General features: G+C 38.3%; 1 protein-coding gene across 7 annotated transcripts in view; it reads right to left on the bottom strand.

Annotated features, from left to right (window-relative positions):
• Window positions 1-1,490: 1,490 nt before the first annotated feature.
• ATP7A (ATPase copper transporting alpha) overlaps window positions 1,491-20,383 on the bottom strand; it is a 162,613-nt gene continuing 143,720 nt past the window's right edge. For 5 of the 7 annotated variants that reach the window (XM_025985014.2, XM_072743329.1, XM_025985015.2 and 2 more), the window contains 5 exons: window positions 19,112-19,254; window positions 9,211-9,414; window positions 8,564-8,681; window positions 6,155-6,257; window positions 1,491-5,606 (listed from right to left, as the gene is read on the bottom strand). In XM_025985014.2, coding sequence (XP_025840799.1) covers window positions 5,330-5,606; window positions 6,155-6,257; window positions 8,564-8,681; window positions 9,211-9,414; window positions 19,112-19,254 — 845 coding nt within the window. In that variant the 3' untranslated portion in view covers window positions 1,491-5,329. Of the gene's footprint in view, window positions 5,607-6,154; window positions 6,258-8,555; window positions 8,682-9,210; window positions 9,415-19,111; window positions 19,255-20,383 lie in introns of those variants that run through there. The other 2 variants (XM_072743331.1, XM_072743332.1) reach the window with 2 other exon arrangements.

Raw genomic sequence — 20,383 nt, 5'->3', positions numbered from 1 at the left:
ACATAATAGTAGCACTTGAGTTTATTGGCAGGCCTGTGGGCATGGAACAGGCTGCTGACAATGAAAAGCTGGGGGCCACTACAGGGCCATGGGTACATTATGCAAGATACACAGCTTATTTCAAATTTTTCCAGAGAGAAGGCTGTATGGGAGTTCTCAGATTTCTTAAATTGCAGGAGATCCTATTTATAATAGCATCGTCACTTAAACCTTGTCCTGGAGGACAAGGCCTCCATTCCTTTCATTCCTTTGAGGAATAGTTGAACTCTGCTCTTCATACGTTAAAGCATAAATGTTCACTTTTCCAAAGCATCAACGCCATTGCCATAGTAAGTGAAAACCTGGACTTCCATTGGATTTTTATTAATTTTCTACATTTTGATTGTGTGCACTACCATTGCTACATCAGTTTGATATCCGTGTTGAAAAACTACCAGTTATATTTGCTGTTTATAATCTATTTGTAAATTAGGATTAAAATGGATTTAATCCATTTTTAAAGCTGTGTGAATTTTTCTAAACAGGAACAACTATTTGCAATATGGGTTTTCATAGTGATTAAATCAGTTATAACTCTTATTAGCAGCTGAGAGCACATGTTCATATAGCAATGTAAAATATATTAATGAGTATTTGGTAAAGTCCAACAGGCTTTTACCATTAGCATAATTTTGTGTTGTACAATTAAGTTACAATTACATCTATAATTTTGGATAACATTCATTGGTTAACAATAAAGTGACAAAAGCTCAAAAAAAAAATTTAGCAGGGATGTCGATGCCTAACATAGGAAGCATTCCCCAATAGGAAGCTTTTCTGTTTTTTTTGTTTTTTTGTCTGGAAGGTTTTGAAACCTTGCCCAGGATATTGCTATCCTGCACATCCTTCTGAGGTTAGTCAAGACACCAATGGAAGAGAGAGTGACCAACTCAGTGGATTGAGTTCAGTAAATCCACTGAGGGTTGGTAAACCCTGACCAGTTCAGGGATTTTACTCATGTTCCCATATAAGTAAAACCTATCTCATCAACCTGAATGGTCTCAAGACTAAGGGAGAGAAATGAAAATGAGTTTTTCCTTACAATAAGTTAAAAACCCTTTCCTTAACCCACAAAAGTGTTTGGTATAAGAATATATTTGGGGTGGGATCCGCACTGTATAGGGACCCCCAAATGCAAGAAAACCTCTTGTCTCCATTAAGCTCATTGGGGATAGACAATAGCAAGAATGTATTAGAGACTACAGAATTCCTTTTGAGGACAACTATATTCCTCTCATTGTTTCTCATCCTCACTAAATGATATAGCAGGTAGAGTGGAAGTGAAGGAAAACAGTTTTCTTCCCTCCCACTCTTCGTGAATGTGTAGTGCTGCCTCCAATCCTACCCCACCATTGAGTAACAGTCAAAAAAACAAAACTTAATCCAGGGTAGTTTGGGACTGCTAGAAGAAGAGTTGGATGGTTTAACAAAAGACACACTGACAAAAAACATTTCTCTACAATACTATAATTATAAATTTGAAGGCACATCCTTGGCAGAAATATAATCAATTACATGCTTATGGAAAAACAAACTACTAAATATCTTAACTGTAGTAGATGATTATTGCACAACATTGTCCACTGCTCTGTTGGGTACCAAACAATCAATGTTTAACAATGTTTAGTTAAACATTTAACTAAAACCACAAGGTTGAGACACCTGGTTTTGGCTACAGATGGTATCCATTATCAATGCCATTATAGAAACACTTTAAATTGAAGAACAAGATTTCATACTTTTGTGTTTATTTGGTGATTCATACCAGATAAACTTTCGGAGGGACTATAGCAACTTAGTGTAAAAATAGTAATTTGGCATGAATTTATATTTTTATATTTGGTAAAATAATATTTTTAAGTATGGAAAAGTAAGAAATAAACAAGCAAAAAATCCAAAGGGAGTGATTCCAGGAATGTTTTTATTCTTATTAAAATAACCAATAACCAGATGCCTCACCCAAAGAAAATAACAAAATAGAGTAGAATAAATATTAAGAAAAAATAATTTTAAAGCAAGATTCACCAGAAATGGGAAAAAAGTCTCAAAGAACATACATTCTTGATTTTAAGCTGTGTACATAAAAGATATGCACACTTAAATTTTTGGAAACACTTTGTCTACAGTGCTATTTTAAGCATTCTGAAGAAAGAAAACATTTGAAAAAAGAAAAAACTTGTACAAAGTTAAAGCACAATGTAAAATTTTTTGTTCACAAGGCATCAAATTTAACACACTAAAATGCTGATACTAAGCTAAGAAAAAGAACATCACTATTTTCACAACTGATAACATACTTCTTTAGACTACGAAACTAACTATCCTAGTTGTGTTTTAACCTTTGAAATTCAAAAGGCATCTTTGGATATTCAAGATAAAAGGTGCCCCATAGTTGAGTCAGAACCAGAACTGGATATCAAAACATCCTTTTTATCTTCAGACTGAGGGCATGGTTACTGAGTGAATATAGAAGAGTGATAAAGGAACAACAAATAAAGAACTTCAAATATTCAAAAATCAAATTCAGATATAAATCCATTTTCCTTCTATATGGTAAACATGTATGTGTACATACACACATATCTATTTATAACGTTTGTTCTCACTAGTCACTAGTTATTTAAAGCTAGTTATTAACTGAAAGCAATGTTTTTGATCCAGATTCATCTTTCTCCCCTGGGAATACAGCTGCTCTATGAAGCTAATGGGAGTTCAGGATTACAAAAGAGACTTGGGGTAGAGAATTCAAAGGTGGTTACAGATATTTAAAATAGGATTCTTTCTAAACAACATGTTTTCTGTTCTGATAGTAAGGGTTGAAATTAAATCCTTGATTTTTCCCAGATTATAGGGTGCTCTTCTCACTGTCCTAGGACATGTGGGTCCCTTGGCAAGTGGGGGACAAAAGGACAACTCGAAAACACACATAGAAATAAAAGTAGTAACTGGCTATGTTCAAGTGTTTCAAAGACAGAGAAAGAGTAAGGGAGAAGGAGAGGTGCTTTTTTTTCAAGAGTCTATTGTACATTTGTTATATTAGCTCTTTCTTCTAGAAGAAATAGGTTGTGGTATGAGGAACCACTAGAGTTAAAATAAAAAACAAATATTAAAATTCAAAGTGGAAGCATGGAAGATGGCATAAGTGTTTAAAGACCCTAGACATACAAACGCAGTCCATATTTCATTAAAATGGGTTTGCCTTTCTAGATTAATAGCACCTTCATCAATAGTTTCAATTCTCTAAGATAGTCGAGATAAAAATGAGATTTTTCCCCAAATCTGAAAAGCTAACATAGAATATGTTGTAAACTTTTTTTGTGAGTGTATGAAAGGATAAAAGAAAAAGGAAGTAGGAGAGGAAGAAACCCATCCCCCACTCCCACCTGATTGTAGACTCTGTCCTAAAAAAATTGATTATTAATATTGATTACAGATCTCAAGGGGAGAAAAGAACTAACATTTACTGAGTACAAGTCCTAGGTCCTAGGCATCATGCTAACAGCTTTACGTATGGCAATGAGAACAAAATATTAGGTATTTATTTATTTTCACTTCCATATTCTATATATGAAATCTATCTGGCAATTAATGAAGAATTTCAATAGTGATACAAATACCAGATCTCTGAGCAGTGTATTAACTCCTAGGCACTCAGGGGGATTATTTCTAACTCTATATGGCACTGAGAACAGCCCCTGAATTTGTGAACTATGCTAACTAGTGAGGGCAAATGCTTTAAACTAGAGAAAAGTATAGATTTGGCTAAAAGGTATCACAACCTAGGGAGATTTTCATTTCTGTAGTACAATTTATTGTATTTTTTTGGTAAATGTGGCTTTGTGTAATAGCAGTATTTTAAAGTCATTTTGAGAAGTAATCTAAAATACTAAAATATAATTAAAATCTATTAAATTATATATACCAGCTAAATTCTTATATTCTCTCCAAAAAAGGACACATTTAGTGAATCCAGGTAACTACATAGGACCCGTATAGGTTAAAGATGGTACTGTTAATCTTTGAAAAAGTCAACTGCAGAAGAGGCTCAAAATCTTAAGTTTTGGGATCCCTGGGTGGCGCAGCGGTTTGGCGCCTGCCTTTGGCCTGGGGCACGATCCTGGAGACCCAGGATCGAATCCCATGTCGGGCTCCCGGTGCATGGGGCCTGCTTCTCCCTCTGCCTGTGTCTCTGCCTCTTTCTCTCTCTCTCTCTCTCTGTGTGTGTGACTATCATAAATTTAAAAAAAAAATCTTAAGTTTTTGGACTAAGGCTGAAAAGACTAAGAACAATTTATAGTGGAACTCAGCAGGAGCGAATTGAAAGGGTTTTTTTTTTTTAAAGATTTTATTTATTTATTCATGACAGACACAGAAAGAGAGAGGCAGAGACACAGGCAGGGAGGAGCAGGCTCCCTGCAGGGAGCCCAACATGGGACTCTGGGGTCACGACCTGAGCCATAAGACCACTCAACCACTGAGCCACCCAGGCGTCCCACAAATTGAAAGTCTGTACAGAGCTAGGAAGTCAATGAAAGAAAAATCTGATGTATTTTTTACAAGAATGGAAATCGGAATCAGGGAACCCTATGGACCCTCAAGGATTTTTGGGGCTACAAGACAAAGGAAAAAGATATTGGAAAAGTTGTCAGTTATTTTTATCAATCAAAAATTGCCTACACTTGGCTCACTTGAAAGAACAACAACAACAAAAAACTGTACTGGTGCATCTAAGAAAGCAACCACAAAGACAAAGATGCAGGGAGAATAAGGGGGGGGAAAGCCACTAATAAATAAGGCACATCTATTTTTAAACAGTTTCTACTGTTTTCCTTCTAAAACCACATGCTTTATACAGTGTTTTAAAAGCCCTTGTTCCCCAATCTGGCAGGGATGAGAGCTCAAGAATGTCCTCAAGATCATGCTCTCAGATCTTCAAACTTTTAAGTATCCTTTATCTTGAGCCTTTTCTTTTTGGTCAAATAAAAAAGTATCTATCACTTTAGCAGCAATTCAGCAATCTTCAATTGTAGGGCTTGTTGTAAATCTTACTGGCCTACCTTCTCTGTTACTGGTGAAAACAAAAAGTATTGGAAATTCACTTTAAATAAAGCTAGGTTAAGAGCCAATGCTCCGAAAAACAATATTTTTGCCATTAGACAAATGCAATTCAAATAGATTCCCTAACATAAGGGCATGAGACCAATGGAAAATCCTTCCACAATATTTTGAAAAGTTAAGAAGACATCATTAATGCTGTATCAGTGCATAACATCATCAGCTGGGTGGCCTGTTACAATGTGGTGTCATCATCTTCCCTGTAGTCTCCCACCAGAAGTGAATGCTTGTCAGGTTCACTGGTACCAATGCTGTTTAGGGACCGTTTATCAGACAGTAGTGAATTTATGGAGGCTCTGCTGTAATTAACAATCCGGTCCAGCAAACCCAGTTTAGGAGAATTTCTTGAGGTATCATCTATTCCAACGTGAACGCTGATTTCCGAAGGCCTTTTCTGTCCCATCTGGCTTCGCGCATGCAGTTCATAATTCTCATAAGTTGGTTTTCTGTAACTGAACACATACAAAGGTACACTAGTCTGAAATAACCAAATGTGAACTAGAAACTTGTTATATTCAAAACTGGAAATATATTTGCCTGGTATGAAATCTACAAAGGTGGTTCCTGTTAGGAAAGTAGCTCAAAAAATTTTTATGGAGTCACACAATCAGAAATTCTACTTCTCGGAGCCAATGCATTACATTCTTACCACACTCAGAGCTAGGTAGGAGACTACATAAGATGATAATTACATAGCTAACATTCATTATTTTTAAAGATTTTATTTATTTATTCATGAGAGACACGAGAAAGAGAGAGAGGCAGAGACACAGGCAGAGGAAGAAGCAGGCTCCATGCAGGGAGCCTGATGTGGGACTCGATCCTGGGTCTCCAGGATCACACCCTGGGCTGAAGGTGGCGCTGAGCCACCAGGGCTGCCCACTAACATTCATTATTAAGAACAGTTTGGGCCTATCACACAAGAATAAGACCTACCAAGACCGACTGTGGATGATAAAAGGAATATAAAATACGAACATGAGCAAGCCATCATACTTACAGTTTAAGGAAGAGAGAAGAAAGTACTACTGAAACAGATGAAGCAGCCATTGCAGCAGATCCCATCCAGGGCTGCAAAACCAAACCAATAGGCATAAAAACTCCTAGGAAACAAGTTTGGATTAGTTAGAGCAGACAGTACTAAACAGATTGTTAATGTTTTTCTAATACATAGATACAAATAATTTCCTTGTTTGATAGTTATTAGCACTTTATAAGTGAAAAATCAGCAGTCACACAAATCTCCACCAACAGGAGGATAGAGTGTTGCTGTGAACATTTCTTGTACACGTCTCCCTGTGCATGTGTTTGAGAATTTCTCCAGGGTACATACCAGAGGTGAAACTGGATTATAACATGGGCACATCTTCTACTTTAGGTGGATATTTGTCAGTTGTTCTCCAAAGTGCTTTGGACCAGATCATAATCCCACCAATAGTGTATGAATTCATGTTCTACAAATTCATCCACTATTTTTAAAAAGATTTTATTTATTTGAGAGAGCAAGAGTGAGTGCATGAGTGGGGGGAGGAACAATGGGAGAGAAGCAGACCCCTCATTGAGCGGGGAGCCCAACACTGGGCTTGATCCCAGGACCCTTAGATCATGATCACAGCCAAAATCGTAAGTTGGATGCCCAATTGACTGAGCCATCCAGGCGCCCCTCCACACTTGGTTTTGATAGATATTTGAACATTTGGCTTATACGATAGGAATAAGGTAGACTTACTGTCTTCTAACTTTTTATGTGCTTATCTATATTTTTCATTTTTCTATAATGATCATATATTACTTGCATAATTTTTTTCTACTCTGCCCCTACTTACATAATTTTTTAAAAAATCATTTGCTACATGAATTAATCTTTCTGGATTTTGACTATTCTTTTATTTTTTGTTCCCTCAGCATTTGTGTCCTTGTTTATAAACAGGTTTGTAATTGTTCTAACATCATTTCACGTCCTTCTTTGGCTCTCAAACCAGAGAGAACAAGAAGAAAGTGATAACTATTTCTCTTCTGTTATTACTAACTCCTGGGGCGCCTGGGTAGCTCAGTTGGTTAAGCATACGATTCTTGGTTTCAGCTCAGGTCATGATCTCAGGACCTCAGGATCATGAGATGAGTCCCACATCAGGTTCTCCATTGGACATGGAGCCTGCTTAAGATTCTCTCCTCTCCCTTTCCTTCTGCCCCTCCCCCTGCATTCTCTTTCTCTCTCTCTCTCTAAAAAATTACAATGTATTACTTTTCCTACCAAATCCCTAAGTACAGGACATTTTCAAGTGTTTATTTAAAAATTCTAAATTGTTTTTTCTTGGTCATATTCCTTTATTTGCTCCATCAATCTCCCTCCCTCTCTTTTTCTCCTCCCCTTTTCTCTTTTCTCCCCCCCCCCACCCCCTCCATCTCCCTCCCTCTCTGACTCTCTCTCTCCTGGAACACACATAAAAAACCCTGTTAAAAAAATCCTGTTGGCTATTAGAATATAAAGTGAAGAGCAAACAATTCCCCATATGCTATAACTATGTAACAAAACAAAAACACTGATGCAAAGTAAAAAAAAAGACTGGAAGCAAATACACTAAAATGCTTACACAGTAAGATTAAAAATAAATTCTGTTAAGCATTTGACTCTTGATTTCAGCTCAGGTCATGATCTCATTGAGATTGAGCCTCGTGTTGGGCTCTATGCTTAGCAGGAGTCCACTATAGATTCTCTCTCCCTCTCTCTTTGCCCCTCCCCCACTCATGAGCTTTCTCTCTCTCTCTCTCTCTCTCTCTGATAAGTAAATCTATAAAAGTAAATTTGTTCTCTTCATCAAAAGATAAATAAATAAATTAGTGATAGCATATGGAGAAAGAGATGAAATAATGTGGCAAAGTATTAGTAATTGGTGAATCTAAATGAAGACTATACAGATTTTCATTGTACCTTTTTTCCTTGTTATACATAGCTTTGAAATTTCTCAAAATATAAAACTGGAGGGGAAAATAAAGTAAATTAAAATAAACCTATCAGAATCCTTATACATTTTATGCCATAATGAACATTGCTCAAAATTACAATTATTGATTTTATTTTTTTAAAGACTGTATTTATTTACTTGACAGAGAGACAGCACAAGCAGGGGGAGCAGCAGGCAGAAGGATAGGGAGAAGCAGGCTCCCTGCTGAACAAGGAGTCCAGTATGGGGCTCGATCCCAGGACCCTGGGATCATGACCAGAGCCAAAGGCAGACACTTAACTGGCTGAGCCACCCAGGTACCCGTACAATTTTTGATCTTTCACCATACCAGCAGACTACATATAAAAACTGAGCTTGAAGCAAATAATAAGATTAAAACTTCCAATATGATAGATCTCTAATGACTTCAGAGGAAAAAGTAATACTAGCCAATAGTCACATACCAGCAGCTATGGGAATTCCAACTAGATTATAAATGAGAGCAAAAACAAAGTTTATCCGAATCCTCTTGACTGTCTTCCTTGATAAGTCAATACTTGCCACTACATCCAGAAGATCATTCTGAGAACAGAAAAATTTGTGATATTAGTGAGAGACTCTAACTTAATTAATAAATACTTTTGTATTTGATACTGTGATTTTGAAGGTGATGTGAACCTTAGGGTGGGTAATATGAATTAACTATAAATCTCAAATATTGCTAAAAATTTCAGTCAGCCTTGGAAAATGTTTTTCAGGAATTTTTCTCAGAGGTCTAGAAAACATTTTTTGGGTTATATGCTGGTATGTAGATTACATCACTTAAAATAATCTCAGCAAGTGTTGTTGAAGATTATTTTATTATAAAGTATATTCCAATCTTATTCTATACTTCAGAAGCTTGGAATTCTCATTTGCTTTGCTGGATTGAAAAAGTCTGGAAGTAATTAGAATGATTTCTCATACTCCCACCTTGAATTCTCCTAATATCAAAGGCTGGGAGCATGTGAATTAGAAGGTAAGAACTGTTCTACTCAATATACTTTACAACATTATCTCTGACCATGTGGAGCAGTGTCACAGACCTCAACATTCAGGACACAGGACTTACCCTTATCAAAACTACATCAGCTGCTTCAAGGGCTACATCTGTACCTGTGCCAATGGCAATTCCTACATTAGCCATAGCCAGAGCTGGAGAGTCATTGATTCCATCTCCTACCATTGCAACCCATTTCCCTTCTTCCTGAAGTTGCTTCACCTTAGCTACCTTATGAGAAGGAAGAACTTCAGCAAACACCTTTGTGATGCCAACCTACGTGAGGAAAAATAAATTCATTTCAAGAAATATTACTAGGACCTCAAATACAACACAGCAATAATAAGCATCATTTTTCCACCCATCAGATGTCCAAAATTTCAAAAATTGATAATATCCAGTGATAGTAAGGATATGGAGAAATGAGCTCTTATACACTTTCAGTGGACATGTAAACTGTTATTGTCTTTTTGGATGGCATTTGGCAGGATCTATCAAAGTGCACACATCATTTGATTGAGCAATTCCACTTCCAGCCATATTCTGGACATAATTATACAAGTAAAAAAGATGCATGTTTGACTTCCAGGAAAGATGGCAAAGTGGGGAGATCCTGGGTTCACCTCATCCCATAGATGTAACTGGATGCACCCATGTCAGTATGAATGGCCCAGAGAATGGTCTAAGGACAGGCGGAATAGACTATCTACAGTTAGGTATACGAAAGAGGCCATGTTGAGGAAGGTGTGGAAGGGAAGACACGGTCTGGAGCCACGTGGACTCATGGGGAAGTCTGCGGGAAGGAAGAATGTGATGGGCCTGGAGAGGGGAGAGGAACAGATCCCTACACTGGGTGCCCCAGGTACAGGGGCCTGCACAAGGAAGGCAAGTCCACATAGAATTTGGCTTTGAGAACCAGAGGGGCCTGCTTTGTGAGTTCTTACAATCAATGGGGCTTAACACCTGGAACTTTAAAAATCAGCTGGTTCAGCTCTGGGAGAACCAGAGGATAATAAGAAACTCAGTCCCTTCTCCTCTATCCTCACTTAGCACAACAAACAACTTCTATAGCATAGAAGCAGCAGTTTGAAAAGTGCATGGGGTATACAGGAGGGAGATTTGTTTACTAATTTCAGAGTGTGTTCAGTAGGGGCAGGGATCTTTGGGAGACTTCTCCAAGAACCAAAGAACTGGCAGGTAGCATTTTTCTCCCCTGCCCCCAGCCTACATACACCAATACCTGTGGTAACTAACATAGTTCCAACTCTCTCCACATAGATTACTAACAGTGTGCCCTGCTGCCACGCAATTCTACAGATCCACCCCTTCCAACCCAGCCAGACTCAGCGGTTTTCCCTGATGACTACAGGTCCCCTCCCATAGCAGGCCAGTACAGACCTTGCTGGAACCCCATGCCCTGACCACACTTTCTCCTGTGGACCTGCCCCCTCCCCTTGGACAGAGCCCATCCAAAGCGGTGCCACAAGCCTGGCAGTGTACAAGCAGCCCTGACAGGGGTCAGAACCACTACAAAGTGGCTCTAGCCCCATGCAGAGGGAAATATAATCATACACACAAGTCCACCTGGGGCCCCAACAGTGTGGTGGAGATAGATATTGGGTCTGATGGCACGCTCTACCCACCAAAGAAAGCTTCTCAAGGGACAACACAGGTAGAGTACTCTATAGTTTGGTGCTACTGAATCTCTTGCAAATACCTGGTCTGACTCAATTCATGCTCAAGGTGGCCCCAGAATGGTCCACTAACACCACCGGGACCAAACCTTGCTGCCAACAGGCAAAGAGTGACAGTGTAGACAACTGAACTGAAGGCAAAATGTGGCTCAGCCAAAATAGTCCAGTGCATGCAACACACATAGGAGACACCAGTAAACTGCCAGGATCTAGTGAACAGAGGAGACTGTACTACAGGGTAGTAAAGGACTCTCCTTCATAAGGACACTAGTTTCAAGAGCAGGAACTGCAGCTGACTTTTCTAACACATAGAAACAGACACAGAAACTTAGAAAGAGGAGATAAAGGAATATGTCCCAAGTGAAAGAACAGGACAATATCATAGCAAGAGAGCTGAATGAAACGAAAATAAGTAAATATGCCTGATAGATAATGGTCATAAGGTCATAGTAATGGTCATAAGGATACTCCCTCGACTTAAGAAAAACAACGGAGACTTCAATGTTACCATCAAAAAAGAGACAGAAAGCATAAAAAAAGTAGAGATGAAGAACTCAATAGCTGAAATTAAAAATATATTAGAGAGAATAAACAGGAGACTAGAGGAAACAGAAGAATAGATCAACAACCTGGAGGAGAGAGTAATGGAAAGCAATCAACCTGAACCAGAGAGAGAAAAATAATAACAAAAAATGAAAGTAGACTAAGGTAACATAGCAACACTATCAAGAGTAATAACATTGACATTATAGGAATCCCAGAAAGACAAGAAAGGGAAAATGGGGCAGAAAATTTATTTGAAGAAATAATAGCTGAAAACTTCCCTAATCAGTGGAAGGAAATAGAAATCCAGATCCAGAAGGCACAAAAACTCCCAACAAAATTGACCCAAAGAGGTTCACACTAAGACACATAGTATTTAAAATGGTAAAAAGAGGTGATAATGAGAAAATTTTAAAAGCAGCAAGAGAGGGGCACCTGGGTGGCTCAGTTGGTTAAGCGTCTACTTTCAACTCGGGTCATGATCCCAGGATCCTGGGATCAAGCCCCACATCAGGCTTCCTGCTCAGTGGGAGCCTGCTTCTCTCTCTGCCTCTGCCTGCCACTCCCCCTGCTTGTGCGTGCTCTCTCTTGCTCTCTATCAAAAAAAAAAAAAAAACAAATCTTTTACAAAAAATTAAAAATAAAAGCAGCAAGAGAGAAAGGGGCACCTGAAGTGGCTCAGTCAAGCATCTGATTCTTTATTTTGGCTCAGGTCATGATCTCAGGGTCATGAGATCAAGCCCTATATAAGGCTTTGCACTCAGCATGGAGCCTGCTTAAGATTCTCTCTCTCTCTTGCTCCCCCTCTGCCCTCCCTCTACTCATGCTCGCTTTCTCAGAAGAAAGAAAGGAAAAAAAGAAAAGAAAGGCAAGAGAAAAGAAATCAGGTACATGCAAGAGGAACCCCATAAGACTACCCCATACCATAAATACCAGAAGATATTTCAGAAGAAACTTTGCAGGACAGAAGGAACTGGAATGACACAAAGTACTAAAGGAAAAAACCTACAACCAAGAATACTCTCTTCAGCAATGTTATCATTCAGAATAAAAGGAAAAATAAAGAGTTCCCCCCAAAAGTTAAAGGAATTCATCACCACTAATCTAGCTTTACGAGAAATGTTACAGTGGACTGAGTGAAAAAGAAAGACTGCTGTTTAAAAAAAAAAGGAAAAGGAAAGACTGTAAGTAGAAGTAAGAAGTAGGAAGCACAAAAGCTAAAATTAAATATATCTATAAAAGTCAGCTAAGAGATTCACAAAATCAAAGGACGTAAAGTGTGACACCACATACCTAAAAAAATAGGGAAGAGGAGTAAAAAACTGGCTTCAAACTTAAGTGACCATCAACTTAATATAGATTGCTATAAGATGTTATATATAAACCTAACGGCAATCACAAATCAAAAACTGGTAATAGATACACAAGAAACAAAGGGAAAGGAATCCAAGTATATCACTAAAACAATCCAGCAAACCATAAGAGAAGAGAGCAAGACAAGAAAGAAGAACTACACAAACAACCATAAAACAAGTAACAAAATGGTGAAAAAAAAACAATACTATCAGTATTTACTTTGAATGTAAATGGACTAAACATTTCAATCAAAAGACACTGGGTGACTGGATAAAAAAGCAAGACTCATTTCAGACCTAAAGACATATGCAGATCGAAAGTGAAGGTATGGAAACACATTTATCATAAAAAAGGAAATGAAAATAAATAAATAAATAAATAAATAAATAAAGTCGGGATAGCAATACTTATATAGGACAAAATAGACTAAGAGACAAAGAAGGTATAATCACAAAAGGAACAATCCAGCAAGATGTAAGAATTGTAAATATTTATGCACCCAGGGTGGGAACACACAAATACATCAAGCAGCTAAGAATAAACATGAAGAAAGTAATCAATAGTAATACAATTAGAGTAGGTGACTTTAACACCCCACTTGCCATCAATGGATAGATCATTCAAACAGAAACTCAACAAGGAAACAGTGGCTTTGGACACAATGGGACACAATGAAACAGATCTTTTTTTAAAATTGTATTTATTTATTCATGAGAGACAGAGAGGCAGAGACACAGGCAGAGGGATAAGCAAGCTCCCTGAAGGAAACTCCATATGGGACTCGGTCCCTGGACCCCGGGATCACGCCCTGAGCCGAAGGCAAACGCTCAACCACTGTGCCATCCAGGCATCCCCACAATGGGCCAGGTTTAACAGATATATTCAGAACATTCCAACCTAAGACAGCAAAACACACATTCTTTTCATGTGCACATGGAACTTTCTCCAGAATAGATCACATGTTAGGCCACAAAACAAATCTCAACAAATTCAAAAAGACTGAAGTCATACCATGCACCTGTTCTAACCACAATACTATAAAGCTAGAAATCAACCACAACAAAAAAAACCTGTAAAGAAAACAAGAACATGAAGGTTAGATACTAAATAGTGAATCCCAAAATTGAAGAGGAAATCAAAACATACATGGAGACAAACGAAAATGAAAACAAAATGGCTCAAAAACTTTGGGATGCAGCAAAAGCTGTTTTAAGAGGGAAAGTTAGGGATTCCTGGGTGGCTCAGGGGTTGAGCGTCTGCCTTTGGCTCAGGGCATGATCCCAGAGTCCTGGGATTGAGTCCCACATCAGGCTTCCTCCATGGAGCCTGCTTCTCCCTCTGCCTGTGTCTCTGCCTCTCTCTCTCTGTGTCTTTCATGAGTAAATAAATAAAATATTTTTTAAAAAATAAGGGAAGGTTATTGCAAAACAGGCCTACATCAGTTAGGATAGTGGAGTAGGAGGGGGACCCTACGCTTGTCTTGTCCCTCAAACACAGCTAAATAAATATGAAATTATTCTGAACACCCAAGAAGTGAATCTGAGGACTGAAAGAATAAACTTCACGTCTAGAGGGGAAACAGTAGCCACATTGTGGAAGGTAGGAGCTATAGAGAGTTGACTTGGGGGAGAAAAGAGCTGTGGGTACTATGGAGAGGAGGAAGCCCTGATCACACAGAGAGGAAAGAGAAAGAGAGAAAGAGAGAGATAGAGCAGTGTGCAGGGGACTGCACAAGAAAAACTCTTCCCCAACACCACTGACTGAGAAAAGGAGAGAGGCTAATTATCACAAGTTTTTACAAGCATTGGAGCTCAAAGTCTAAAATTTTAACAGTCTGTGCCTTCACTGGGGTCATGCCTAGCAGGCTTAGTGGCATTCCTATGGGGAAGGAGAGCAGACGCCTGGGAGCGGACAGCATGATATTAGGATCTCCTGGATCACAACAAGACAAACAGTTCATCTCCTTGGAGTACATTTGGAAAAGGTGGCACTGCCTCACAGCAGACCAAAGAGATAGCAGACACCACTGAGAGACCCTGTTACTTAGCATAGCAGCAGAGACACCTGTTGAAGGCAACTAACCTGGAAGCCAGCTTTTGGCTCTGCTTTAACGTAAACTCCAAGCCCCTACATGGTCATGTGACTGCTTTTCTGGGACAAACTGGCACCACCTACAGCATAGTGAGACTCTCCCCCAGAATATCAGCATGGGTCCTTGCTGTACTGGATCCCTAAAATTTGGAGTTTTTGAAATCCAGCCACAAGCCTGAGATAAAAACACAGGAGTACTGGCAGGCAGACAGATCAGACACGGACAGGATGAAAACAGGGTTCTTTTTTTTTTTTTTTTTAAAGAATTTTATTTTTTATTTATGATAGTCACAGAGAGAGAGAGAGAGGCAGAAACACAGGCAGAGGGAGGAGAAGCAGGCTCCATGCACCGGGAGCCCGACGTGGGATTCGATCCCGGGTCTCCAGGATCGCGCCCTGGGCCAAAGGAAGGCGCCAAACCACTGCGCCACCCAGGGATCCCGAAAACAGGGTTCTGATGGAAGCCTGGGACACAAGAAGGGAGACTGTCTGCTCTTCTGTGGGGGATTCCTGAACAGCAGCGTGTTCGCTCTTCTGTGGGGGATTCCTGAACAGCAGCGAATGCCAACTCCCCTCTCTAGGGAGGACAGGGCAGGGTGATGCCATCCCCACCTAGCACATCAGCATGTACAGACTTCAGTGAGCAACACAGCACTCCCCAGTGTTGGCTAGAGCTGCTTACAAGTTCTGCCCTCCTGTGCCTGCAGGTACATTTTTACCAGGGCTAGTCAGCCTGATAACCAGCCCAGTAGGGCCCTATCCCTGAAGACCAGCAGAAACCCACTGAACACACCAAGTATATTGATCATAGAGTGCTACAAAGCTTCAGCTCTAGTGGAAATAAGATTATGTTATTTTAACAAGCAGACCAAAGCACACCTTGTTAAAATGCCATACACTGGACAATATCCAAACACCTCACATGGCAGGCAAGGACAAATTCTGCAGAGGACTGACTTGAGAGAAAGAGCATCCAAAACACAATAGCAGAGTACACATTTGGAAAACACTTTCTGAAGCCTCAGGCCTCTTAATATAGCCATTATTCTAAGGAACAGAAAATATAACAGGCTTTCCTAACATACACCAAAAAAACGGCACCCTAGGCAAAATGCCAAGACAGGTATTCACCACAAAAGAAAGAACATGAAGAGGTGACGGCCAGGGATGTAAACAAAACAGATATACATAATATACTTGGGCCAAAATTTAAAACAATAATCATAAGGATACTAGCTGGGCTTGAGAAAAGCATAGAAGACACTAGGGAATCCTTATTGCAGAGATAAAAGAATGAAAAACTAGTCAGGCCAAAATTTAAAAAGCTAATAACTGACATGCAAAACCAACTGGATGCAAGGACAATGAGGATGGATGAAAAAGAGGAATGAATCAGTGATATGGAAGATAAAACTATGGAAGATAATGAAGCTGAAAAGAAGAGGGAAAGAAAAATACTGGATAAGGAATGTAAACTTAAGGAACTCAGCGACTCTATAAAGAATAATAACATTCATATCATAGTAGTCCCAGAAAAAGAAGAGAAGGAAAAAAGGGTAAAAGGTTTATTTGAGCAAATTACAGCTAAAAATATCCCTAATCTGGGGAAGGGAACAGACATTGAAATCCAAGAGGCACAGAGAACTCCCATCAAACTCAACAAACGCTGGCCAACACCAAGATATATTGTAGTCAAATTCACAAAATACACAGAGACAAGGAAAGAATCCTGAAAGCAGGAAGGGAAAAATGTCCTTAACCTACAAGGGAAGAAAGATCAGGTTTGCAGCAGATCTGTCCACAGAGAAGATATCTGCAAATGACATATCTGACAAAGGGTTAGTATCCAAAATATATAAATACATATAAAATATATAAAGAACACACAAAACTCAACATCTATTAAAAATGGGCAGAAGACATGAACAGACATTTCTCCAAAGAAGACATACAGATGGCCAACAGACATGTGAAAAGATGCCCAACATTTCTCATCAGGGAAATGCAAATCAAAACCATAATGAGATATCACCTCACATCTGTCAGAATGGCTAAAATAAACTCGAGAAACAGGTGCAGGTGAAGATGTAGAAAAAAGGGAACGCTTGTGCACTGTTGGTGGGAATGCAAACTGGTACAGCCACTGTGGAAGACAGTATGGAAGTTCCTTAAATAAATAAAAATAGAATTACCATATGATCCAGTAATTCTCCTATTGGGTATTCACACAAAGAATGTGAAAACACTAATTCAAAAAGATATATGCTGAGTGAAATGAGTCAATCGGAGAAGGACAAACATTGTATGTTCTCATTCATTTGGTGAATATAAATAATAGTGAAAGGGAATAGAAGGGAAGGGAGAAGAAATGGGTAGGAAATATCAGAAAGGGAGACAGAACATAGACTCCTAACTCTGGGAAATGAACTAGGGGTGGTGGAAGGGGAGGAGGGTGGGGGATGGGGTGAATGGGTGACGGGCACTGAGGGGGGCACTTGATGGGATGAGCACTGGGTGTTATTCTGTATGTTGGCAAATTGAACACCAATAAAAAATAAATTTATTATTAAAAAAACAAAAAGATATATGTAATGCTATGTTTATTGTAGCATTATTTATAATAACCAAGATATGGAAGCTGCCAAAGTGTCCACTGATAGATGAATGGATAAAGGATATATAAATACAATGGAACATTATGCAGCCTTAAAAAAGAATGAACTCTTGCCATTTGCAATGATGTAGATGGAGTTAGAGACTATTATGTTAAGTGAAATAAGTCGGTCAGAGAAAAACAGACCATATGATTTCACTCCTATGTGGAATTTAAGAAACAAAACAAATGAACAAGGAAAGACAGATACAAGCCAAAAACCAGGCTCTTTACTATAGAGAACAAACTGATGGTTACTAGCAGGGAGTTAGGTGGGAGTACAGATAAAATTAGGTGAAGGGGATTAGGAGTACACTTACCATGAGGAGTGCTGAGTAATGTATAGAACTATTTTTTTTTTAATTTTCTTTTTTTTTTTAATTTTATTTACTTATGATAGTCATACAGAGAGAGAGAGAGGCGCAGAGACACAGGCAGAGGGAGAAGCAGGCTCCATGTACCGGGAGCCCGATGTGGGATTCGATCCCGGGTCTCGAGGATCGTGCCCTGGGCCAAAGGCAGGCGCCAAACCGCTGCGCCACCCAGGGATCCCTGTATAGAACTATTGAATCACTACATTGTACATTTGAGTCTAATATAACACTGCATGTTAACTATACTGCAACTAAAATAAAATGTTAAAAAATAAAAAATGAAAGCACTGTGAAATCCTCCCCCTTATAAAAAGATGTATGTCCAAGGATGTACATCATTATCTGTTTGTAACAAAATCTTCAAAACCACCTAAATATCCATCATTAGAGGAATGTTTAAGTAAATTATTATACATCCATACTATAGAATTCCATGTAGTAATGTTGAAAGAATAAAATAACTTTGTATGTTCAGGTATGGACAAAGCTCCAAAGCATATATGTTGTTATATAAAAAAAGAAAACTGCTGAGTAAACAATCTATAGAAAAAAGATGTAATTTATGTAGAAAATATCAGAATATACATTTGTATGTGAACACACATGCATACGAAATATTAGAAATAAGACTGGACAGGGAGATTGGGAGAAGGATGACTTAAACTTTTTACATTATATCCTTCTGCATTTTTATACAAGAATGTATTCATATATTACTGTGTTATTTAGTTGAGGAGGAAGAAGGCATTTTGAAGTAGAAAAGACTAATATGAGAAAAGTTCTGTAGGTAAGGCAAATGTAGGGGGTCAGTAGCAGAAAAATATGTCAAAGTGGTGCATTAGGTGATGGTTCCACCAGTGATGTTCAGGATGGACTAGAGAGGAAAGTGCCTGGAGCTCTTGCTGTAATTTAGGCATGAGAGATTGGGTATCTGAGAGCCTGGCTTAGGCTTGCAGCACTGATAAAGAATATGAGCAACATTTCAAAGGAAGTATCAACAGACACTGGTGTATGGTGTAACTGAAGTATTTCATGAATTAAGTAAATGTTTCTTTAGTTATAACAGTAACACACAAAGTCCAAAGTCCTTCCCATACAGCATGCCTACTGTTCTTTAAAGAACCAGATATCAATACTCAGTGATACAGGAAAATAATAGGTAACGTGAATCTTTAGCACTTGAAAGCAAGAAAAAAACTGTATATGACAGAAGTAGAAGTTACCACATACCCTTCACCCCAACAACTAAGTAAACCAATTACCTGAGAAGCAATAGATCTAGCTGTTTTGCTGTTGTCTCCAGTCATCAGAACTACTTCTAAGCCCATAGATTTCAAAATATGGACAGCCAATTCTGCTTCAGGCTTCACTGTATCAGCAATAGCTATTAAACCACACAGCTCATCTAAACAGGAACACCAGAAAATAAGAGTTTGGAATATGATGAAAGCAGGAATAATATTCTAACTTAAAATTTAAGAAATTAATTTTGTTAAGCAAAGTTATTCAGGCCTTAGCTTAATTCAAAATGTCTCCAAACCCACACAGGCTATATTCCACAAAATCTGTGACAACCTCCAAATTTAGTTATGAAACTTTCACAGAGTGAGGTACCGATTACTAATGAAAGCAGTAATTAGAAAATGAAAAGAGACCTCATAGGATACTAAAAGACTCATTTTCTTTCCTTTGAGAAGTATTGGTTGATACACCTATCAACAGTGATAGTTCCTAGCACTGTAGTTCATTTTAAGGCAAATGACACTGAAAACTAATACTTTCTTTTTCTTTTTAAGGTGAAGGGGGTGGATTGAGACAAAACTGACATTTTATACTGGGGGAAAGAAATCACTGCAAGTAGTTATTTTAAAAACAAAAGTAGGGATCCCTGGGTGGCGCAGCGGTTTGGCGCCTGCCTTTGGCCCAGGGCGCGATCCTGGAGACCCGGGATCGAATCCCACGTCGGGCTCCCGGTGCATGGAGCCTGCTTCTCCCTCTGCCTGTGTCTCTGCCTCTCTCTCTCTCTCTGTGTGTGACTATCATAAATAAATAAAAATTAAAAAATAAAAAAATAAAAACAAAAGTAAATGGTAGTTTCTGCTTCTTCCTGGACCTAAAAATGTCATAGTTAAGATACTGCCTTCATACTTAGCAAGGATTTTATTTATTTATTTATTTATTTATTTATTTATTTATTTTTTTTTTAGCAAGGATTTTAAATGTTGACTAATCTCATAGCTAGAAATTTACCCAAAAAATAATTTAACAAAAGAAAACACCTAAAACCTCATATATGTTTATCATAGTATTTTTTATAATAAAGAAATATTACAAATAGCTTAAATTTCCAACAAGGGAATGATTATGTTAGTTACAGTATATGATAAATTATGCAGAATTAAAATAAAATTAGAAAATATTTATGAATATAGTAAATAAATGAATAAAGCAAAATATAAGGGTATGTGTACAAGGGAGTTTATTTTTTTAATATTTTATTTATTTATTCAAGAGAGACACAGAGAGAGAGAGGC

The sequence above is a fragment of the Vulpes vulpes genome, chromosome X (assembly GCF_048418805.1).
Source record: "Vulpes vulpes isolate BD-2025 chromosome X, VulVul3, whole genome shotgun sequence".
NCBI classification, from domain to species: Eukaryota; Metazoa; Chordata; class Mammalia; order Carnivora; family Canidae; genus Vulpes; species Vulpes vulpes.
This window is presented reverse-complemented; position numbering and strand designations above follow the sequence as displayed.